This window comes from Sinocyclocheilus rhinocerous, unplaced genomic scaffold, assembly GCF_001515625.1.
Source record: "Sinocyclocheilus rhinocerous isolate Xijiao unplaced genomic scaffold, SAMN03320098_v1.1 scaffold576, whole genome shotgun sequence".
Lineage (NCBI taxonomy): Eukaryota > Metazoa > Chordata > Actinopteri > Cypriniformes > Cyprinidae > Sinocyclocheilus > Sinocyclocheilus rhinocerous.
The window spans coordinates 1,909,743-1,934,986 of record NW_015662167.1 but is presented as its reverse complement, the minus strand read 5'-3'; the positions used below and the strand labels follow the sequence as shown (position 1 = coordinate 1,934,986).

General features: G+C 36.5%; 2 protein-coding genes across 3 annotated transcripts in view; both read left to right on the top strand.

Annotated features, from left to right (window-relative positions):
- LOC107727805 (kazrin-like) overlaps positions 1–16,830 on the top strand; it is a 58,272-nt gene extending 41,442 nt beyond the window's left edge. Inside the window, exons 3-15 of the mRNA XM_016537799.1 lie at positions 1,661–1,852; positions 5,499–5,635; positions 6,094–6,264; positions 7,512–7,692; positions 7,776–7,909; positions 9,042–9,168; positions 13,114–13,313; positions 14,026–14,144; positions 14,233–14,461; positions 14,551–14,652; positions 14,990–15,156; positions 15,952–16,060; positions 16,184–16,830. Of these exons, the coding sequence (XP_016393285.1) occupies positions 1,661–1,852; positions 5,499–5,635; positions 6,094–6,264; positions 7,512–7,692; positions 7,776–7,909; positions 9,042–9,168; positions 13,114–13,313; positions 14,026–14,144; positions 14,233–14,461; positions 14,551–14,652; positions 14,990–15,156; positions 15,952–16,060; positions 16,184–16,342 (2,027 nt within the window). The 3' untranslated portion in view covers positions 16,343–16,830. The remainder of the gene's footprint in view (positions 1–1,660; positions 1,853–5,498; positions 5,636–6,093; positions 6,265–7,511; positions 7,693–7,775; positions 7,910–9,041; positions 9,169–13,113; positions 13,314–14,025; positions 14,145–14,232; positions 14,462–14,550; positions 14,653–14,989; positions 15,157–15,951; positions 16,061–16,183) is intronic.
- A 2,172-nt stretch (positions 16,831–19,002) lies between these two features.
- LOC107727804 (transmembrane protein 51-like) overlaps positions 19,003–25,244 on the top strand; it is an 8,756-nt gene continuing 2,514 nt past the window's right edge. The window contains exons 1-2 of one of the 2 annotated variants that reach the window (XM_016537797.1): positions 19,003–19,233; positions 24,093–24,551. In XM_016537797.1, the coding sequence (XP_016393283.1) occupies positions 24,175–24,551 (377 nt within the window). In that variant the 5' untranslated portion in view covers positions 19,003–19,233; positions 24,093–24,174. Of the gene's footprint in view, positions 19,252–24,092; positions 24,552–25,244 lie in introns of both variants that reach the window. The other variant, XM_016537798.1, reaches the window with a different exon arrangement.

Sequence of the window (25,244 nt, the reverse complement as noted above, 5' to 3'; positions counted from 1 at the left end):
GCACATGCACCCTGCAATTAAATACAACTTACAAAACAATTACATCTTTGATTAATAAACTGCTCTGTTAAATTACATAAAAATATATACACACTATTAAAATATTTAAGGGCTGTTGATTTTACACATTAATTTGGTGTGATTAATTATGGAAATAATGACATGTTTTTTACAAATGACATGTTTTTTAATAATTTGTTTTTATTTTTTATTATTAATAATTTATTAATGCATTTAATGTTTTATTAATATTTATTCATGCATTTTTAGTAATATATATTAATTTATTATCAGAAAAAAACATGTATATTATGTTTTTGAGCAAAGGAATAAAACATTTTAAAGGGATAGTTCACCCCAAAAAATGAAAATGATGTCATTAATTACTCAAAATATCTTGTGTTCCAAAAATGAACAAAGGTCTTAAGGTTTTGGAACGACATGAGGGTGAGTAATTATTGACAAAATGTTCTTTTTGGGGTGAACTAACCCTTTACATTTCTAGAATTAACTGCTACTTTGTTTAGAAGTGTTTGTTGTTGTTGTTGTGTCTTATGCACCCAGGACTGCAACTGCCACTCAAAAGCAGAAAGAAAAAAAAACATACAAAACCATGACATGCCTGGTGGGATGAATTCTACATTACCGTGTTGCACTCCAAGCAAAATACCTCATTAACTGTATTGATTGCTCTTGATAAGTGCTGTAGATTTATTTTATCCCAGCCAGGCCTTCATTGTCCAGGCTGCAGCGTGGGTGCATTATAGTTTACAGTTAATTGAATTCTATGACTTGATATGCTCCCTCGTTTCCCTTGAAAAAGATTGATGTCGCAGCTGTTGCCTGGTAATGCAGAGTACATTGAACGAAGGCCTCTGTTTAATTTATTCACTTACTGAGTGTATATCAGCAGAGGCAGAGCGCACCTGACTGGCAGCTCGGCTAATTCGGCTTACTTTCGCGACTCGATGATGTTCTGTAAATTTCCGCCACATTAAAGGGACAAGACTTGAAATGTTGACAACAGAAAGTCACCACATGAGCTTCTGAAAGTCCTTCAATCAGCTTTGCTCTGGTTTATAGGCACTCTCTGTGCAGGGTTGAGATATGGGCTGCTTTTTTTTTTGTTTGTCATTCAAGGCAAAGTAGGCAACACTCTTCCGCTCATTAAAAAAGGCTCTGCAACATTTTTGTCCTCTCAGCTTCCCGTCTCTCAATGCATTAACAGTTTTGCTTGTGTATTTGTTGATATATTGCAAATTAGCACTGTTTTGCTTTAAGTGGGCCTGTGTCCCGCTCTTGATGCTGTGGTTTCGCTCTCATTCCTAATGTGTCTGTTCTCTAACTCCTTTGATTCTATGAAAGAGCCTTGGAAATGGCATAGAAATTGTCTCTCACCCCCTCCAGATCTGAATGCTGCTTTTTTATTATGTGATCTGCTTCTCTGTGATTAAAAAGGGATGAAAGATAGCATTGTTTAAGAGTGAGAAATAAAAAAAATCTTAACAGCCACTCTTTGTTTGTCATAATTATGCTGTTTCCTCTTAGCCTGCTGGCCACATGGAAAAAATAATATGTAGCATCAAAACAGAAGACTTGCTGAGAGCTACTTGTTACTAAGTGATTTCTTTATCGCCGTCTCTCTGGATTTCTCCCGCAGTGTTGCTGAGGGAGGAGGTGGCTCAGTTGCAGGAGGAGGTGCACCTCCTCAGGCAGATGAAGGACATGTTGAGTAAAGACCTGGAGGACTCGCACGGCGGCTGCTCGGCCGACACACTCTCTGCCGCCGAGCTCAAGGTGCAGCTGGGGGAGAAAGAGCAGGAGCTGGAACGTGCCAAGGAGGCCTTACAAGGTCTGAACCCCAATCACAAAGCCAATATTGCAGGATTACCAGAGAAATCCCCCCTGTGTGCTGTTGAAGCGCTTCACTCTCCCTAGACACATCAATACTGCCCGAGTTTACTCAAAATCATTGTTTCAGTAATAGAGATGGGTCATGGTGGGCATCCAACTATGTAACTAGTCGATAAGTGAGGTTGACTAGTTTACAAGAAAGAAAGAATTTACAAAAGCTTTTATTTACAAAAAATTATCCTAGTTACAATTACATAGACTCAAGTAGCAAGTATCAAGTTGCAATTCAATACAAATCAATAAAGTGTAAAAATTAATTTGTCTTCAAAAATGTTACATAGAGCATCATTACAGCACCAAGTATTTTCACAGAAAGAAAGAAAGAAAGAAAGAAAAAGAAAGAAAGAAAGAAAATAGAGCTGGACGATCTGACCTAAAATCAAAATAACTGAACATATTACCTTGATTAAAATTAATGAACGATTATTCTATTTGCTTCTGTTATGCTAAACTATTAAAGATGGGATATTTTTTCTAATGAAATTGTGCATTTCTTATCTTTGTGATTTTAAAATAATTGAAGGAAACAAACTATTTATGGTTATATATAGTATTTCGAACAATTGAAATCAAAGCACACATTTCTTGCAATCAAAACGTCTTATGAAAAAAGTTTCAGTTTGAATGTAAAAAGGATATTTTCACATTAAAAATCTGTAAAAAGCAGTTCTATGTTGCTTCCATGCCGCTGACGGATGGAGTTACGTGACTACACATGCTGTAGTATGTTTTTAAGGGGAAAGTCAGGGTTTCCAATTTGGGCTGCTGCCGCGGTTAGTTTTTTAGTCCGTTTTTTTTTTTTAATTAAAGCGATCTTAGTGCGATTTTGACAGGGGAAATCTCCGGGGGGAAACGCACTTGGGTAGTTTTGGTCTAGTTTTGAATAGCAATCGGGCTTGTTTTCTTTCGCAGACCTGGCAACCCTGGGGAAAGTATTAACAGGATTGAAAAAACTGAAGAAGAAAAAAAAAACTGTGGACAAAATTACGTCGATTAGAGGTTCTGAATTTCGGTTTCGATTACTTTTCGATCAATCGTCCAGCCCTAATAGAAAATGTAATATGTATTTATGAAATCTTATAATAATCACACATATTACTATTAATAAACTAATAATAATAATAAAATGTATGATTATAAAATTACATAGTATGTTTTTTTATCTTTCTGTATAAAGCATAGTATAAAGCTGTATTACTGATGTTGTTTGTGAAGAGGATGGAAAACAGTTTAAAGATGAAAGAAATGCCATCAAAAGAGAACTTTCAAGTATGTGTGAGGCGTGTATTTCAGTTGAGAGCATAATAGATGCCTTTTCTACCTGTCACCAGATACTTTAAAATTGAGGTCCCCACGGGTAAACAAGCTAATAAATCACACAGAATTAAGTTTTTTGAAAATCTAAAAATGCAGAAAGTTACCTGTGAGGGGTAGATTTAGGTGTAGGGTTGGTGTAGGGAGATAGAATATACGGTCTGTACCGTAGAAAAAGCATTACGCCTATGGAGAGTCCCCACAAGGATAGCAAACCAGACGTGTGTGTGTGTGTGTGTGTGTGTGTGTGAGACCAGACATGTGTGTGTGTGTGTAGCTTATCTTATCTGCTATCTGTTTATCTGGTGTGTAATGCTCTTTTAGTGTATTTGAGAGACTTGTATAAACAGAGGACATAAGCACTGGAAGAAAGAGTTGGGTTTTGATATATAACGTCATTCGTTCAGAAGTGTGTCTTATCAGTGCGTTCCTGCAGTGTGAGCTGGAGGTGCTTTCAGAATGGAGTGTGAAGAGAGGGTTTTTGAAATGTGGTTTATGACAGCAGTAAACTCAAGTGCTGCTGACGTATAAAAGTGTCATGGCAACTATTTTGTTTTAGCTGTAAAGTGATGATCAATTTATATGCGCTCAAAAGTTTGGAGCACTATGTTTATTTTTTATTCAGCAGGGATGCATTAAGATGATCAAAAGAAAATATTTATATATAATTCTCTTCTTATTCAGTATATTAGAATGATTTCCGATTTCATGATGATAAAATGAATGCAGCTAGCATAACAAATAATTTACTCAATGGAAATATATCATATTAAAATCATCTCAGACTTTTGGTATCATGACAATACTAAGCACAGTTTAAGACATTGTTGAGCTCTTCTGAATCACACGAGATGACACCCTAGACGTCCTAGTAATCTAGATAACCTGCATTTTTCTCAGGAGAACAATCTGAGAAGAAAGTCTATATTTGCACTCCATTTAATCTCCTTTTGTAAAATGTTTCACCTGAAACGTGTTGGTGCTGTCTTAAAAACAAGTGTTGTTTTGTTTAATATTTTGTTATCTAATGTATTGACATTCTTATATTAATGTTTTTAAATAAATATCTTTAACATATAACTTCAGCCAGTTAAACAGTTAATTATTTTGTGTCTCAAGGCTAGAGTTACATTAACAGAACAGCAGCTGTCAATATACAGCAAACCATGACATCATATTTTAGTCTGTACATGTCTCAGATATCACAGTGTTCACCAAAGTATCTAAAAGGAATCACGTCAAAATATTATCTAATGTTTCTTCAACACTTCTAAAAGAGATCTCCTGTACATTGAACACCCTGCACTCAGTTTTGACACACTTTACACTAGGTCAACTGTGTTACTTGACACTTGTCATTTAGTCTGTAATGTAACACCTGTAGTACTTAAACAGGAGTTGGAAGCAACCTGCCAGTTTATTAAAAATATTCCACACACGACAGACTGCGTCAAGCACAGTTTTCAGCAAACTAAACCGGATTTGGCTCATTTTGGTCCTTGTGGAGTAAAGAGAAGATGGGTTAGAGAGGGAGAAGTGATGGGTGGCAGGGTGCATGTGTTCTCATGAATGTCAACGCTCTCGAATTATAGTGGAAAAACGGGTTTGACTGTGGAATGAGAAGCCTTCTTCAGTTTGAGGGGGATAGAGACAGTTGCCTCAAGTAAAATAAATGATTTACTTTGTTTAAGCTGCAAGAGAACAAGCCTGAGCACTCTTAAATGAAATGTTAATAAAAGATATTGAATTGTTATGAGGTGTTACGCCTCACACTCCTCTCAAATTAAAACTTGAATGCATTTGTGTTAACTGTTAATTATTTTATAACAAACAACACAAATGTCTTTTTTCCGTGCGGGATGTTTTTAGTGGAGCATGGTGCCCCCTGGAGGCTGTTTTGAGCAGTGCACTGCACTATTTTTAACTACAACGCACAGTTTTTATTTATGCTAGTGATAATAATAAAACAAAAGACTTAAATCCAACAATAAAGAATGCCTATTTTTAAGTAAGACACGGACACACAGGGTAATGCATCATTTTATATTTCTACAGCTCTTATTTGACAGATAGGGGTCAGAGGACAAACCGCAGACGCGTGTCATACAAGGGCACAAAGCCTGTATTTGTGTTGCAGCCACACTGCAAAAATGATGAAATATAAATGTTATGATCTAGGAAATACTCCGATTTTTATATACTTGTAAGATGTGCTAAAAGAGAATATTATTACTGCATTTATGAATCTGATTGTGCATGTTTGTGTATAGCTATGAAGGGCGATCGGAAGCGATTGAAGGCAGAAAAGGCTGACCTGGTGAACCAGATGCAGCAGCTGTACAGCACACTGGAGAGCCGAGAAGAGCAGCTCCGAGACTTCATCAGAAACTATGACCAGCACAGAAAGGTGACATGCATTACCTGTGCATTAAATTCACCACTGACACTTTATGTGCGTCATCTTCTGACATAATCTTTCAAAAATGAAATCTGTCAATCCAACATTAAACCTACCGTGCTGTAATTATTATTTAATCTTTTTTTTGTTGTTCAGGGTTACACTCGATCATTTTAGATTTACAAAGAAAAATTAATTTAGCACTGGCTGATATGATCTTTTGTCAGGAGTGTCAGTCAAATATACTATTTATCATATATCTTTGCTTGTATTATTTATTTGTGTTGCTTTTATCACTTGTTTAACTGAAGATCAGTAAGATGATTTTTATGCATTTAGTGCAATATATAGGTAAACATTAATTCAACAGTATGGATCGTCATACAAATGGATCGTCAGTTTCTTGAGCGTGTATGAATGTTACTCATGTATAACGGACCGACGCTGACTGTGTGCTGTCCCTACAGGAGAGTGAGGATGCGGTAAAGGCTCTGGCTAAAGAGAAGGACATGCTGGAGAGAGAGAAATGGGACTTGCGCCGGCAGAGCAAAGAGGCCACAGAACAAGCCAGCGTCCTGTGCTCCCAGATAGACATGAAGGAGAACAGAATCAAAGAGCTGGAGGCAGAGCTCACTATGGTGAGATAGAATCTCTCTTCATCTGTCTTTCTCACAGACGTACACTTCCACTTCCCACAATGCCATAAACACTTACACCTCTTATCTAGTCTCAACTCATTCTCTATTGGCGGTTTGCGTCTCTTATCATTTGAGGCTCTCAAATTACGTCTCAGTGGCTCAGACTGCAGATATATCCGACTCTAAATTCATCAGTTAAGATCCATAGATGGATCATGGAACCCCAACTGCATTGTGCAATTTTACATTTTGCTGGATTGGCAGTACGATGTGTAAACAGCCGTATGGACTCATGCAGTCACACAAAAATCCCCATGAAGAGGCACATGGCTGTCAACAGTGCAGTAATAGCATCATTACTCACTTTGTCTGCGTAATCTGTTGTGCCCCACCAGTACACACACACACACACCATCTCAAGCGTACTAATGATTTCACTCCCACTGAGATTTTGAAATCCACTGTTTTTCACCCTGAGCGATCTGAGGGGTTAGATGTTTTATAAGCTTAAACATCTAGATACTGAAAGATGGTAAAAAATGTCAACTTTATTGATATACAGGGGCATCCAACGTCTGAGTTCACATTGAACATTTCTTTCTTTTTCCAGATAAACCTGGAATTAATCAAAGTTTTGGTTTTATAATATTAAATGTTGTAATATTAGGAGATATTTAACAGTACTTTAAAATATTTAACAGTACTTTAAATAATTATATATATATATATATATATATATATATTAAAAATGAAGATCTCTTTTCTGAAGATGAAGATCTTCTCATTTTTTTGAGAGAGGTCTCTTATGCTCACCAAGGCTGCATTTACTTGATTAAGAAATACTGTAAAAACACTAATATTGTGAAATACTATTAAAAATTTTCTATTTGAATACATTTCAAACTGTAATGTTTTCTTGTGATGGCAAAGCTGAATTTTCAGCTGAAGAAACATTGCTTATTATTATCAATCGAGAAAACAGCTGTGCTGCTTAATATTTTTGTGGAAACAATGATTGTTTTCAGTATTCTTCAATGAATAGAAAATACATTTATTATCAAATATTTGTTTAAAATTTTTTTTTTTTAAGCCTATACTGTGATGTCATCATTTGTAATTAACATTTTTTTTTTATTAAATTTAAATATCAAAGCATTTTAACTTTGTGGTCTCACAATTTTAGACCCAATTTTATATGGTTCTGCAATACGGTGTGTTTGTGTGTGTGTGTTGTTTTTGTACCCCAGGCAAAGCAGTCTCTGGCCACTCTCACTAAAGACGTGCCAAAGCGTCACTCTCTGGCGATGCCATCGGAGCCGGTGGTGAACGGCAGTCAGGAGTGGGTGATGCAAGCAGACCTTCCCCTCACTGCAGCAATCAGACAGAGTCAACAGACCCTGTACCATTCGCACCCCGCGGACAGGCAAGGTGCAGGCCTACACAACCGCATGCTCAGATACACCAAATGTCTTCTTTTTGCCAACTCACACACCCGTCTCCTGCCACCGCAGCTGCTTTGAGGATCAGCCCCTGTCACTCCCGCCAGCCCTCCATCATCTCTGACGCCTCGGCTGCTGACGGCGACCGCTCATCCACCCCGAGCGACATCACCTCCCCCCGCCACAGGACTCACTCCCTCTGCAATGTAAGAGCTGCCTGGCACCCCCGACCAAGTAATCAGCCTTCCCAACTTGTTTTTATCTCCACCTTCACTCTTCTCAAATATTCAGTCCCTGCGCTGCTCATTAGCATGGCTTCAGGGGCCCGTTTTGTCTTGATGGTAGTTAATGCAGATAAACCAAAAGAGAGAATTTGTACCTGTGAGAATTAGCTGTGCTCCACAAGCCTGAACCGAGTACGCTTTGCACATTTGGCATGTTAATTAAGTATTAAATATGTTAATTTATATACTATTATATATACAATTTTGTTTATTTAGCTTTAATTTGGTTTTCATTTTTAGTTTTTGTAATTTTAGTACTTCAACTTAAATTTATTTCAGTTAGTATCCAGTACAAAAGTTCTGCTTATGTGTTTTAAGTTAAAATTTTCAATCCAATATAAAAAAAAACATTTCAGCTTTATTTCAATTAGTGAAAACAATTTTAAATAGCTTTAATTTTTAATTTTTTTACCTTTTCATTTGAGATTTTTTAATAGTTTTTGTACCAAAATGTTTTAATACAACGATCTTACATCATGAGGCACAAGGGGCTTTGCTATACTATAAATATAGTCATGACTAAAGGACAGGTTTTGTGGCACAACTTACAGTGGATTGGTCAGTTGTTGTGACCAATCATCATCAAGGACACACTATCCATTTTATAATAGTAAATATAGGCTCTTCATGTGTTAGAAGAAAAAAACAAGAGATTTGCAGGTCCTAACTGGTCTTCCAGACTGGTTGTTGTGGTCTGTTGACTGGTTTTAGAGGGATTTTGGGTATACTTTTCAACTGCTCAGGCTGGAAGACCAGCTTAAATCAGCCAGGACCAGCAAACTAACTGGTGGCATCTTATTAACAACCCTGGGCAGCTATAGAAACACCAAGATCTACATGAGAAAAATCTCATAATCCAGGATGAGAGAGTGCAAATAAACCAAATTTGGAGTGTGTGGACCCCTGAAGCTGTGCTGATGAGGCAGTGCAGATATTCCTGAGATTCCTGATGAAACCACATGACTGACCTGCCCCCATATGTCCACCATTACTTTTCTATTCTCTCTTCTCCTTCCTCTCTTGCTGTTTCTGCCTTTTCTTGTTCTTGCTTCAGTCCATGGAGGACCTCGAGGACCAGAAGCGTAAGAAGAAGAAGGAGAAGATGAGTCTCGGCTCACTTTCTCGAGTGTTTGCCCGGGGAAAATCGCAACGCAAGTCCTTGGATCCGGGCCTGTTTGATGGTACTTCCACCCCTGATTACTATATAGAGGAGGATGCTGACTGGTGATAGTGCTATTGTGTGAGCGTTTAGATGTGTGTATGCGGAACGTACACCTGGATTTGTATGAGTTAATGTGTGTGTGTGCGAGTGTGCGTAAGCGTTTGTGTGTGCCTTCAAATGTATTCCCCATGAAAAATACAGGAAAGAGGAAGAACTGCTGCCTCCTTGAAATGTACATAACGACACTTAAAAACATCAATGTAAATGAAATATATATTTATATATGTATGCATATGTACATATGTTTACATTCATATAAATATATACATGGGATCATTTGCGTGTGAATATGTTTATGCTGTTATTATGCTTTATTTGTGGTAATATATGTCTCTTTTTTTATAAACTGGAAACTTGAATTACTGCTGAGCATTTGTAAATAGCAACTCTTGTGCACCTTGTGTTTGCTGATGTCTTCATGTGGAATGCTTCTTTTTCATGACTGCTACTACCATGAACCCAGAGCTCCAGTCTTCATACGCCATAGCATGAGGTCCATCTGAAAGATTTAAAGGTGCACTCAGTCATTGTTGCCCTAATCAAAACATTTGAAACAAAGAGATGAGACAAAAATGTTAACATGACATGATCACATGAGATGTGAGCCTTATAACAGCTATTTAACTGTACATGGAGCAGGTCACCGCAAGGGGACCGGCTAATATCGCTCAATTTATTTAGGCAATCTACTATACCTATTATCACTAAACTTCACACTATTCTGGCTGAAAATTACATTTCTACATAACAGCCTGTAAACAATGTGTGATGCTGTATCCACACCACTAGAGGGCCGCCAATGCAACATTACCTAAAAAATTAATGAGTGCACTTTTAATGTTTAACGTTACGATCTATTCGGCTACATCCAGATACGATGGTTTTCTAAATGTTTGCCTTAGCTGTTCACCTCAGTAATCTAATCACGAGGCACATCTGCATAAATGTGGGGTCACATTGGCGAGATTTAGCAAAAAGAGCCATCATATATAGTGTAGCGGTGTATGAAGTCACTGTCAAACCAAGCGGCTCTTTTGGTCAACGTGTTAAATTTGCGTGACCAGTTTTTACCCTCACGCAAAAACCCTGACACAGATTCCTATTAAAATGACTGGATCTCCCCCGCAAAATCGCGTCAAGCAATGGTAAATGTGACCCCATCTTAACAGGTGAATTTTGTGCGTTTACCTCAGAGTTACATTCAGACAGATGCCAAACCAGGATAATGATCATTTGAAAGCAAATATTTTATTATGTATTATGTCTTCTTGCAAGGCTGCACCAAGGATCTTTTTAATCTTGACAAATGTTAATTGAAAACCTCCCTAAATCTATACTTTATTGGCTGGAATGAAATCATATTTTAGGCCGTTTTGGTTCAATTATGATGACAGAGTAATTCAGTTATAATCGGACTGAAGTTACAGTACGTCTCAGACAGGCCTTGTCGGAGTTATTTTTGCGTGGTCCAATGTGACTGCCCTTTTTGCTAAAAGACATGTAGCATTATGTATTAGACTTGTTTCCATTTTTTTTTAAAAACACATATTTTATAACCTGTAAGGAATTATGCTAGATTTTGAAGTGATAGCCTACCGGGGAAGTTTGTTTCCACATAATGTCGATTATTTAGACACAAATCTGGATTATACTTAAACCAGGTGCTGACCTTACATTAGTAAAGTGCCAAAGGGTTATAGTGCAGCTTGCAGTAGGCTACATAAGAAAATACATAGGAATATTTTTTTCCTGCTTTCTCAAGTGTGCAAATAGAATGTCTGTAAGAACTCATAACACATCCTGCTTCCATAACATTATTTTCCATTCATGTTAAACCCAATGATGTCATGACTCTTGTCTTGCTGACATATCACATATTTCTTACCGTTTCAAGCTTTCCTTTGCATCTTGGTGGCACTGATTTTTTTTTTTTTTTGACTTTTTTATTTTCATCTCTTAAATTAAACTGAACTTCATTTCTCCATGTCATTTTAATGAGTTTATGTTGTAAGGTTTGTAAAGTAGATTATGTCAGATATAAGATTAAGTCTATTAAAGAACTTTATTTAAAGATTAGAAAAGAGGTCATTTCAATGAAACCAGACTATCTTTGAATTTACAGACTTGATGAGGATGTTTTAACATTCTGCAGATTTAAAGAGAAAAAAAAAACTATTAAAATAAAACTTATTTTAAAATAAAAACACATAACCCAACATTCATGTGCCTTTCTTCTTGACCCTGTGTGTATGTTTGTGTGTGAGTTGTCATGTAATGGTTTCCTCTTAACCCTCTTGTTCAGGGGTTGCCGTGGTTTGGGGTGACCCCGCTCTACTCTTCATTTGTAATTACCCACCATTTGTGTTAACACGTGTCCTAACATTGTCTGACCTCAGTGGATGAGAATGCCCCAAACTCACTACATTCATAACTCATATGAATATATCAACTGGAACAAGTCAATCATGTACACCCTTATCCAAAACATGAGCACGGTCATGTGCACCTCTACCCGAAACATCATCTCATGACCAACTGATGTTGATTTCATTTAGTATAAAGGTCTATTTAAAAATGCTACACATTTATTGAGTGGTATATAGTTATATATCATAAAAAGTACATTATGTAGGCCTTCTTGATGAGGGTTTTCTATTTACATCCTCGTGAAGGACACTGGAGAGCTTTGCTACAGTAAATTCAGAGCGATTGGGTTTTTCCTTCTCATATAATGTGTAAAATAATTAAAATCCATTTTTCCATAAAGCCAGCGGATGCTCTCAGATGTCTCAAACAAGGTCAAGGCTCTGTCTTTGCTTAGACGAGTACCTATTTCCTCTAAAGGTTTGAAACAGGTGTCCTCTGCCCCGATGCCCATCAGATAATGAGTTTTATAGAGGTAATTTTTTCAGCTAATTAAAATCTGATGAAGCCTAAAGAGAAGGATGATTCAGTCTGAACCCTCAGGGTGACTTCAATCTTGTTTTATACCTGCCAGGACACACTTTTAGCGTTAGGAGGGCTATATTAGTCACCAAATAATCTAAATAATTAGCTATACATCTAATTCATACAGATTCGACTGAAAGTCAAGTACCTTAATTAAGTTAACTGCAACAGCTATCACTGCAACAGCATTAGCTCGGAGTTTATAGGGCGCCACCTGCTGGTATAAACATGAAACTTCAGGAGTGGATTATGCAAATTTCATAAAATCCGGTGACTTTGGTGTGGTGGCTTAATGGAATGTGTAAAATATAATAAATTACAATATATTATAGGGAACGTCTATAATAAAATGTATGTGTATGATTTTAAGCTTAACCAAATAGTTTACTAGTAAATAGTTTGCTAGTAAATTTCACTAATAAACGAAATTACAGTATTGTAAAACATACTCCAATCATTTTTACTTAAAACCTGTTTTTACAGTGTAGTCAATGCACTATGTATCACAAAAAGGACTGTAATAGAAAACAATGCTGTAAAATGGTCTAGTTAGTAGATTATCATAAAAAGTAAGCAAATTCAGTGTTCGCTTCACACAGTAAGGGGGAGAAGGTCAAGTGGTTTTGTAGTGAACGTCTGAGGTAGTAAATGTGGAGGTGGTTTTGCTTCAGAGGGTGTCTGGGTAATATGAGGATAGATAAGGCCTGTCGATGTTGACCGCGGGCCTTATCACATCCGCTGGTTCTTGCTTGAAAGCAATGATTCATTTAAGAAGCATTTTAAGAGCAGAAAATACTGAAATTAAACAGGAGGATATGGAGGTGGGTGCTTTTCCTGACAGCAATAAACAAGCTTTCATGTGCAGAATGGATAAGGCGATTTTGTTTTGCTCTCAACCCCTCTGAACCCCTTAAACTTGCCCCCCTCCTATTCCTGCCCCTCCTGACCAATCCAGACTCAGACAGCCTCTCCAGCCAGAACCATCCCAGCCTATCAGACGGCGAGGAGCAGCTGGAGCGGCTACAGCAGGCGGAGCTTACGCGCAGCAAACCCATGTCTCTGTGGAAGGCAGTCACTGTGCAGGCCTGGCTGGAGGTTGTCATGGCAATGCCCATGTACATGCGTGCCTGTTCAGAGAATGTCAAGAGTGGAAAGGTAAATGCTGTTTTGTTTCGTTTTTTGCCTATTCTTACCTTCTTTATTGTGCCGTTTATTTCAGCCCTTTTTTAAAGCAAGGTACTACATGCAAAACATGCTCAATTTTGAGATTGGACAGAAGACATAAAATACATATTTAAGAGTTTATTTTATTATACTTTTTCTATTTGGGTCTGTAGATTTCCATTTCAACTTTTTTTTTCTGCCTGTTAACATTATTTTCTGGTTTTTGGAGTGTTAAAATCAGATATCCAAAATCCCTTCTATAAAAACCATTAACTCTAATATGTCAACAAAATGAAACAATTTTTAACCTGGCTTTATCCAGTGTTCAGATTTCTGTTCTGGAAATGTATGCAAATCAGTGCTAATTTAATTAGATAATGCCTTGTTTGCATTTTTAAACAACATTTCAGAAAACTTAATGTACTGTGATTAACCGGTAGTGATTCACCTGTATTGTCTAAACACAACTAACGAGCCATTTATAAACTTCTCCTTGATTAAGTGACATTCTAAGATAACATTTTCAGTTCTGTGGCTGCTAATTAGTACTTTATCTTAACATCCAACAAATATTTACTCCCCTGATGCTTCCAACGAGCCCTGACGTTAACCTAGTTACTGATTACTCAGTTTAACCGGAATAACTTGCAACATTTACTCATCTGTAGGTGATGATGTCACCGCGAGCTGCTTCTTGTTGCAGGTGTTGCTGGGGTTGACAGATGAGGATCTGGAGCTGGGTTTGGGCATCAACAGCCCAATGCACCGCAGGAAGCTCCGTCTAGCTATTGAGGACTACAGAGAAGCAGAGAATGGACGGGGGTGAGCGGCCACACCTACGCACAAGCACACAGGTGGCACACATTAGACTGCATTGGCACTGATTTTGTGTTACATTTGTGTCCCTCAGACTTTCCAAAGCTGCTGATATGGATCATCACTGGGTGTCTAAGACCTGGCTGGGCGATGTGGGGCTTCCCCAATACTCACAGGTCTTCCACAACCAGTTGGTGGATGGCAGAGTACTGAACTCTATCACACGGAGAGACCTGGAGACCATCTTTAACGTCACCAAGTTCCATGTTACCAGCATTCTGTCAGCCATTCAGCTTCTGCAAATGCTCAACTTTGACAAAGAGGCAAGAATTTTTGTATATACTGTCGCATTCACTCTGAAAATATAAAATGTTTTTTGGTGATATTGTAAAATATCATAACTTCTCTGCAGAATATACAGGCACGTCGTGCTCAGTGTGAAAATCGAGATCTGGATCCGGTGGTCTGGACCAGCCACCGTGTCATTAAATGGATCAGAGACATTGATCTTAAGGTAATACAAAGTTCATACAATGTACACTACCATTCAAAAGCTTGGGGTCGGTAAGATGTTTAATGTTTTTGAAAGAGGTCTCTAATGCTAACAAAGGGAGCATTTATTTGATCAAAAATATTCAAAATAAATATTATTACAATTTAAAATGTAATTTATTCCTGAGATGGCAAAGCTGAATTTTCAACAGCCATTACGACAACCCCAAACTTGTGTCTGAGGAATATCAGAGTTCCCAATACATATTTGGATACTTAAACCATTTTTAACAATGTATAATTGTATAAATATATCTGATAAAATGTCCAACCTGTTGAAATAATTGTCTTTTATGCAGGAGTATGCTGACAGCCTTCAGAACAGTGGCATCCACGGTGCAGTGATGGTTCTAGATCCGACCTTCAGTGCAGACACCATGGCCAAGGCTCTAGACATCCCCAGCAATAAACACATGATCCATCGTCATCTATACGAGGAAATGAAAGTGCTTCTCAACCCCGCAAGGTGTGTGAAGCTTCATTTCAGTATAGTCATAAGGACTATTTTATAGTCTAGCAGTATATAACAATCTAAATTGCAAGTGATAGTTATTGGAGCTCTACTGACTTTTCAAAATCCTTTGCCGTTCTATCGCTCATTTCAAATGCCAATTTACGCGGTACTTCGGAATACTCGATTCTGATTGGTCAATCGCGCCATCCAACGATCGCTGTAGTCCACAGCAACACTGTATATCTTTGATATCAGATATCTATTTGATATCTCTGATATCTCGTCCAAAAAAACCGGCGCTACTTTCACATCACTGGTGAACATCTTTGCTACAGTTGTAATATTTTTAAGCGCTTTTGGGACACAATGTATGCGCTTGTTAGTCACAAAGAATATTTGCTTTTGAACGTCACATTTTTAAGTTTGGTCTTTTTATGCAAAACAAAGATGTTGAATTTTTGTGTAATAATAAAATATACAATTATTGGTAGGTTTTATTTAAGCAAATGTAGATTTGTTAAAGTTGCTACAAGTTTTGTTGCATTTAAAAATTATTTGATTTTTTTTTTCAATACAAAAGAATGCCTTAAACTCTCGAAATAACTTCAAATATATATTTATTAATAGCCTTCTGTAATTTACTTTAATTTGTTATAATTTGCTTTTATTTAATATGCATCATTATTACACTTCAACTCAAATCAGTATTTCATATGCTTGTATTTATTTAGTAAGTTATGATCACTTTGCTGAACAATAGCTGCATTGATTTAACAAGTGTGACTGAGTAGGCCTATTTCTGTACAGAACTAACCAGGCTCAGGACTACAGGAAAGAGGGGACTCCTACACATTCTCCTGTCTCAAACTGCCGAAAAACTGAGGAAGAATTTTCTCCCAGGCAAAAAGTCGGCAAGGTATGGGCTGTCTTGTTATTGACACAAAACAAAATCAAGACAAATGGTGGACTTCGTCTGTGCGCCTATCTGTTATTGTTAATGATCTGTAAAAGGATAAATAACCTTTCTGTCGTTTCTCAGAGCCCTTTGAGATTCAATCCACTGGTCACTGTTGGGAGAGACTTGACTTTTCAAGGCGGCTGTGGATCACCACCCAGAGAAGATCGCATCAAGATCCTGCAGAGGACCAAGGGCAGTCCCATGCACGGTTACTCGAGCATAGAGATCACTAATGTCTGAGGGCAACAGTCTGTGTTTGCCTTGGATGAACTAGGAAGGATGAGCCTCCCCGAACCTCTAAATGGACCAAATAAGCTCAATTATTTGTAAAAGAGATTTGAGAATTGACCATTTGCACTTTAAAGAATTTTGTATTGGCAACAAATCACAAATAAGCACTTAATTAAAATTTTATAGACATGCTGCATTAAAAAGCAAATATTTTGTTGCTAACATAATACATAGATGAACTTGTCCTGATTCCCGTAAATTCCAGTCACAACTGTAGGTATGCAGCTAAAATCAATACCACATGTTCAGATGTCCATTCCCTACATCAAGGTCATCACAACACTGTGCTTGTTTAAAGTTACGGGAAATGCTGAAATGAGGAATAGCGCTGTGAATTTATTGTGAAAACACTTTGAATGCCACAGTAAAGTCTTTTCTTTGTTTTAATACATCTGTTGACATCTGCTAAGATGTTTGTGTTTTCAAAATCTGATTTGCATATAAAATTAAAAGCAACCACCACTTTAGTAGCAATGTAGTGTGGGTAATAGATTAGTCTCATAAGGATCACTCCAGTTTAATTGAAATGAGTTTTCCCGCATTATATATATATATAAAATTTTAGGGGAATGAAAGAAAAACCTATTTTTTCTCTTTTATTTCCTGTTTGTGATTTTTAACATCTCTGTCTTACCATGCATGCAGTTCAATTTGTTCAATGGAATATATTTGTGAAAACACTTTGAATGCCACAGTAAAGTCTTTTCTTTGTTTTAATACATCTGTTGACATCTGCTAAGATGTTTGTGTTTTCAAAGTCTGATTTGCATATAAAATTAAAAGCAACCACCACTTTAGTAGCAATGTAGTGTGGGTAATAGATTAGTCTCATAAGGATCACTCCAGTTTAATTGAAATTAGTTTTCCCGCGTTATATATATATATATAATTTTAGGGGAATGAAAGAAAAACCTATTTTTTCTCTTTTATTTCCTGTTTGTGATTTTTAACATCTCTGTCTTACCATGCATGCAGTTCAATTTGTTCAATGGAATATATTTGTATATAAATGCGTTGTATAGTGACTATCAATCAAAATAAGGAAATGAAAGTGTGATCTGGTTGGAAAGCCTTTAATCTTCTTTTTAAGGAGTCAGAGAATTATTTTGTGTCATAAGCAGTGTTCCTACGAGTGTATGGAAAGGTAAAATGCAGTATAATCTACAAGCCAATGCAGCACATGCACTGCACATTCTACAGCTGTGTTATCCCACTTGGAGCCACGGGGCAAGGAGAGCAAAACAAGTTTAGCAGCTCAGCATGCAACAGCGTTGGCTTTTTATGCAAACATTGGGTCCACACAGATTAGATAACACGAATCGATTAATGACTTGTTTCATAAATTCAACCAATCATTATTTTCATATCTTGTTCGAGATCTGGTTAGGAATGGCAACTGAATCACAGATTTCCTGCTGGGTTTGACTCAGATTGTCTATTGATAGACAGTTTGACGTCAGATGCACGGCTCAAGAATATAGCAGTTACGGTGCATTTTTAAGGTGGGTTTTGCAATCGCTAATCATTTTATATCACTGTATCTTGTGGCATTAGTGAAACTGTACTTTTGAGAAACATTTGTATATAGATTCATACCATGTGTCATTGACACAATAATCTGTATAGAAAAATAAAGCTCTACATACAACACTCAAATGAGTGTTGCTGTGTGTTTGTTTATCAGATTGGTTTTATATATTATACACGGCTGTTCATGAGTTTGGGGTCAGTAAGATTTTTAGAAATTAATACTTTTAATGAATTAGCCTATAAGAAATTTTTTTTTTTTTTTTTTTTACAAGGATGCATTGACTTGATCAGGCATGACAGACAACAACATCTGTATTACAGAAGATTTCAATCTAGTCATCAAAGAATCCACAAAACAATTAAGCAGCACAACACTGAAACAACATGTTTCCATTGATAAAATCATATGTGACGCTGAAAACTGGAGTAATGGAATGGTAAATGAATATTCAGCTTTGCCATCACAGGAATAAATGACATTAAATTAGAAAGCAGTTATCTCAAAGCAGTTATCTCAAATCGTAAGAATGCTGTGTTTCACAATATTACTGTTTACATTTTATTTTTATCAAATAAGTGAGCCTCAGAGACTTCTTTTAAAAACATTAAAATATCTCACCAACCACAAACGTTCAAATGGTATTATTTACACAGCTAAAACGTTGTTTCAAGTTTCAATTCGGGTTTGAATAGATCTTTTATTCTGAGAGGAATCGCTTGAAAAAAAAACACTTTAGATAGTTTCAAATGACTGTGTGAAATGTTTTAGAACAAAATTTGGAAGTATTTAGGAATTTTACCTGCAGACCTTAATTTACTGATAAATCGAAAACTGCTATTGTTGAATACTTTTAGGTATTTCTTGTCATTGTGTTTTCTGACTTGTTATAATATTTTCTGAATTGTTGTTGTGCTTTCTGAATTGTTATTTTGTTTTTTAGACTTGCATTTGCGTTCGTAATTTGTTATTTTGTTTTCAGAATTGTGATTTGCTCTGCACTTCTCGGCCACCGTAATTTCCCAAGGAAACCCCTACTTTTCCGGGTTGTAGGACCATGAACAGCTGTTATGTTCTCTACCAAACTCGACTCGCTTTAGGACCAAGCGTCGTACTTAACTCTTACAACTGAGGGATAGCACTCGACTTGATTTTGAACAAAGTTCCCGTCTCTGCTTAAGCCCATACATTGTCGAAACAGACTGAGTGGAACTGGAGTTAGAGTATCCATACCGTTTTTCCTTCCTTAAACGAATGAAAGGATCCTGAGGACGCTCGTTTCACCTGCGGCTGGGAGCGACACCTGCCTCAGGTACTTTCATGACACAAGGTGCGAAGGGCGTTGAACAGCCGCGGAACTTAGCTTAGGCCGTACACTTTAGATTAACCTTGTTTTTTTTTGTCACATGTTTGTCGTTATTCGGCATTGTTGAGAGGTTTGCCTTCGCTCACGGAACACCGGAGAGACTTTAGGATGATGTCACTGTTACAAAGTTTCTTTTACCAGCCTATTGTTTCAAATAGTTTAAAAATATAGCCTATTGAATGACAGCCAGAACCTTCCTCGTGATAGTTTCGTGCAGAGGCGGACAAAGTACTCAACTCCATTACTTGAGTGAAAGTACAGATACTGCTGGTCAAATATTACTCCATTACAAGTAAAAGTTGTAAAGACAGATTTTTTACTTAAGTAAAAGTACAAAAGTTTTATTGTTGTACTTACTAGTACTTGCAATACTTCTGAAGCAACTTAGAATACATTACACCTGCTGAATACACTGACTAGTTTGTAGTATATTTGGAATAAAGAGCTTTTAGAATGTTAAAAATCTATGAGGAAAAAAACAAAACAAAACAAATTTAACACCCCAACCCACCCCCACAAAAGCAGGATGGTAGTGATCTCACATAGATCTGATATCTCCATGTAGCCATTCATCCACATTTGAACAGAGTGGACAGTGAAATCCTGTAAATACAGAGTGATAAGGAAGAAGAAAAAAACCAAACCTGCTTTAAAACCCAGCAACACAACTGTAGATGTATACCTTTACAACAGCAACACTGCTTTAACAAAAAAGCATAACAGCAAGACTTATTTGACATCAAAACAAAAATGTTAAAAAATGCTGTCTAATCACTCTTGCGGTACTTTGATGTCACACACAGAACAGTCTGTGCAGTGCTGCTTCAAGTCCAACACCCATTGTGTTTTATTAGGAGATGCACAACAGTTCTTCTGTGGCTTTATAGCTAATATTTTCACATACACAATTTAGCAAAATCAGACAATATTGTGTCTAATATATACCACAATATTAACTTCTTATTATTGAATTGTTGTAAATAAATATCACATTTGCAACTGGTCAGTGTTCATAAAATGCTGGGAAATCACTTTATGTAACCCTACAAGAGTGATTACTGATAAACTGTCTGAAAAAAAACAAAGTCACGTTTTAGAGAAGAAAAAAATCACCCACTGACTTTCAAAGCTGCTACACAGTAACGACTTTCTACTTCGAGGACCTTGATAGAAATGTAGTGGAGTGAAAAGTACAATATTTGTCTTTCAAATGTAGTGAAGTTAAAGTCATAAGTTCCCAGAAAAAATAATACTCAAGTAAAGTACAGATACTCAAAAAGTGTACTTAGTTACTGTTCGCCTCTGGTTTCGTGTCTGTAAGATGACATTCATACATCAATCATTTATATTTTATGGCATTTTAGTGCACATTTGTTTGTAAAATTGTCCCTCAATATTCACTTCTGATGTCATCGTTTTTTTTTGTTTTTTTTTAGTGTAACTAATAGAATGATGTCGTGAGTTGGCCTAATTCTAATTGTTCAGTCATTTTTAATCTTTAAAACCAAATCTTTAAGCAAAATTATGAAGGTCATTCATTTTCCCAGGATGTTTTGTACTGTAAACAATGACGCTGAAAAACTGTAGAAATAGCCTAGGATCTGCTAGGGTTGCCCTTATAAAGCTTTACCATGGTAACGGCGAATTTCCAAGGTTACTACTTATTGTTAAAGCTGAATCATAATAAATTATTATGCCATCTCGTCCAAACAGTGTAAGAAGCTTATGGAATTACTGTTTTGTTTTTTTTCCTTCTTTTTTTGGCTTCCACAGTAACAATAGTAGTATGGTACTTTGGTGGTAACTACAGGTACGATGGTTAACGTCTGCTTGTATCGGTATTAAAGCTGTAATTTGTATGTATGTATGTATGTATGTGTATATATTCATCTTATTTTACATGGAAACGAGACAATCTAATATAATTCAAACACACAAATGAAAATGGAACACAATACACAACATATGTACATAATTTTAAATAATTAAACAGCACCATAGCTCATTAATGTAAAAAGTAAATAAATTAAAAATAGGCTAGTCATCATCACTCTCATGCTAAAAGATTGATTTCTAACTTCATGTGTCACTTTCTCCATCGGTTTCCAGAATTGTTTTTGAGTGTTTGAGGTTTTTGGTTTGTCACTTCCATTTTTATTATTATTATTATTTATTATAGCGATTGGAGTATGAGTATATATCAGTGTGAGTGGCCTTGCTTTACCCACAGTTAACCCAATTGTATTGTAACAGTTCATTTTAATGTGTTATTATGTGACGATTCTGCTTTGTATTCTGTAAGAATAAGTTCAGATAAGGTCATGGGGTGCATGTTTAGATGGGGCATTTAGTGACCTGTGGTTCTGTGTCTGTTTACTTCAGGACACGGAGCAAGTGTTGCTCTTGTGTATTTGGACAGGCCTTCCTGGTCTTTTGTCATATTTCCCTATTTTATGTTTCTTTTGTTTTGACCAGAATTTAATAGATCTTTGCTCTCATGGACTCCTTTGTAGACATGTCACGTACCCAAATCTGCATGTCATTAATATGTTGCATTCATTTAACATGAGAGTTGTGCAACAAAAAAAAAAGTAATTTTCTCACAGCATCTCTTTCCTCAGGATGAATTGTATTGATTTAAAAAAATCCCTTTGAACAAGACTCCTCCTGCCAGTCTTGAGAAACAAATCAGGCTTTTACAATTAGTGTGCACAATTTGCAGTGCTTGTCATGTCTTGTTCTGTGAAAAACCTGTTTTGTTAGTGCCCCTAAACATGTAAGACTTTCTCAAACTAAACACACTTTCTTTCTACACAGACAATTGCTCTCTTTCTTTCTCTTTTTCCTATCTCTCCATTCCTCATTCCTCTCAAAATATGAATAACAGGATTCATTATTTCTTTTTTACTTCAAGCCGCTTGTTGTAAATCGAAATGTGAACATTATAAAACACATTTGACCATTCACTCTCCCCCCTCAAATAAACGACACCCACAGGCGGATGAGTCATCCTGAAAGGTCCCACAAAGCCTGCAATTGTGATTTCTTTTTTTAGTGCTCTACCTGAACACATAAAGTAAAACGTTCGTAAAAACCCACTCAAAACATCACCTTACGATAAACATGCATATCCACAGTCGCCTAACATTGCACATTCACAAAAACATTTACAGATGCATTTTCATGTTGTAACAGCCAAATATTTTAAGAGAATGTCTTGTATAAATATACTTAAAATTGTAAGCATTTTGAAAGGTTAAAACAGGAAATTTGGTTTTGCTAATAGATGAGGCTGTTTGCCCTGTTTAATGTGAATTTAAAGTAGCTTTTACCAAAAATGACACCCCTTCCCCATTTCCATTCTGAGCACAGTGAAGTGCCCACATTCACAAGTGCTGTGTTGTTATGGAAACAGTTAGTGTATGGCAGCAGCCTAACCTCTGTGCACTGGACCTTTTTAAGTTTTTTTTTTTTAAGTGCATGTAACCAGTGTCTTCCTGATGGGTCCTAACCTTTACTATCAAGGACATTCGTTGAAAGATTTTGTTGATGTTATGGAGTGAGTATGAATGTGGGAAAGATTATAGAAGTGTTTGTAATTATTATCTTTAATGCACTTATTTTATCACATTGAAATGGTCCCTGTGTTTAATAATGATGCTGTCATCTGAGGAGTTCAGAAATCATAATTTTGAGTTTTGGCTGAAATTTCATGTACGTTTCTCTTTTATCACATCCTGTCAAAAACGAAGCTTTTTAGTGCTTGTGCAACAAAATGAAGATCAATAAATGGTGACCAGGTGTGTAATTGATGCCTTATCTGTGTGTTTTATTATTTTCATACTGCCACATGCACAGAATGATGGGAAATGTCTTGTTGTACAAGTCTTGTTGACTCATGATCCTGCTAAATGAGTTGCACTGTATTTTCTGCCAGGTTTTATGGTTTTTCATCAGCAGTGCGCTATACTTCCATTTATATCATATTCGTCATATGTCATTTTCAATATTGTTTTTATAGTACAAAACACTAAGAAAAATTATTAACTTTTATAATTGTAATTTTGTTTAAAGGGGTCATGAAATGGAGAATAAAAATGTTCTTGATATTTACTCATATAACAGTTTACTCTACAATAAAAACACACTGTAAGGTTAAAAACTCCCCAGTTTCAAAAATTAATTATTCTTTACCCACCTAAAACGCCCAGATTTGAAATTAGGAGAATTGTGACATGATGATTTCCCATTCGACACGCCTCTTAAAATACATGCATCATCATTTTTGGTGCAAAAAAAACTTTATAAACTAACCTCGAGAAACAATATAAAATTCTGAAACTGCATTTTTGACCTGTGATCATTGTAATTTGTGAGGGCTCATGTACAGATGAAAGGAGCAGGGTTTTAGTAGACTAAATAATTTGAGAAGTCCAACATACGTCACCAGAGAGAAATCTGTCTTTTCTTTGGAAGACTGACTTGTGGCATTAAAATTACAAGGTAAATAAGAGTCTGACATCACAAACGGTACTGAATTTTTATTAAGAGTTTTACCAAGTTGTATAATGTCCTTACATGGTAATCCTTTCCATGACATGCTAAATGCTTCTATTTGACCTCTATAGTGGCATTGTGCCAAAAGGATTGTTTTTTTGCTGTAGAGTCTGTCTCTAATGAGCTGAAACACAGAAACTCTTTTCTTCTGTTACTTGGGCCCCATTCCCAGTCATTTCCAGGAAGTATTTCCTCCTCATTGAGATGTTTATAACGTTTGTCTCTTTTTTTTTGCTTTTTTGTTACAGTGCTACTCTCATCCTCCACATTTGGACCACCCTTCCGGGATAAGTGTGTGTTTGTGAGTAGTGAAGAGGAGCATTTACAGCTATGTGCTACAGTGGGCAGCCTCTGTGTTCAGGAAACGGGCGTTCACCCACCAATAGAGAGGCCAGCCCAGGCTCCCAGTATGCTCTCTGTGCACTGGGGGTGGGCCTGGTGGCACTCGGTGTTGTCATGATCGTGTGGAGCATAGTTCCTTCTGAAACACAGTTGAACAATGCTACAACCACGAACAACGGAAGTGACGGCAGTGATGGAGGGAAGACATCATCTGTTGCATTTGTGCTGGTTGGATCTGGTGTTGCCATGTTGCTCCTTGCTATATGTCTCGGTGTGAGGAACAGAAAGCGAAGGAGACAACAGGAAACTACAGGTGTAGGCGGAGCTGATTATGTGGATCGTGTCCATAGAGATCAGGATGAGGAGTGAGTGCTGCTCTATACTCATTAAACTTTCTTTGTTAACTTTCATTTCAAATAAATGCTTTTGCTTTTTTAGCTTTCTATGCATCAAAGAATCATGAAAAATGTATCCGGTTTCATAGAAATTAAGCAGCAGAGCACAACAGTTTTTAACATTGATAATAATAAGAAATGTTATGATGTTATAATGGCTGCTGAAAATTCACCTTTGCCATCACCGGAACAGATAAGTTTTTAAAAGATATTAAAATAGAAAATAAAATAAATTAATGGAGCCTTGGTGAGATTCTTTAAAAACATTTTTACAAAATGTACAGATCACAAAATGGGTATGTGTGTGAGAAAGATAGAATAATTTTTATTTATCAATCTTGTGTGTGTGTGTGTGTGTATTTTTTTATGAATAGTTGTACCAAGTTGTATAATGAAACATGTCTAGTCTTCATGCTCTATGTTGACTGTGGTTTCACTAATGATAAACATACATTTGCATAAAGCATCCATATTTGTCCATGCCCATGTTGATTAGAGTATTAAAAACTTTAAAAGTATTAATTTAAGGTACATTTTGAACAGATAAAAATGTTCGATTAAGTTGCAATTAATCATGAATTAACTCATGACAATCATGCGATTAATTGTGATTTAAATATTTTAATTGATTGACAGCCCTATTATATATATATATATAATATT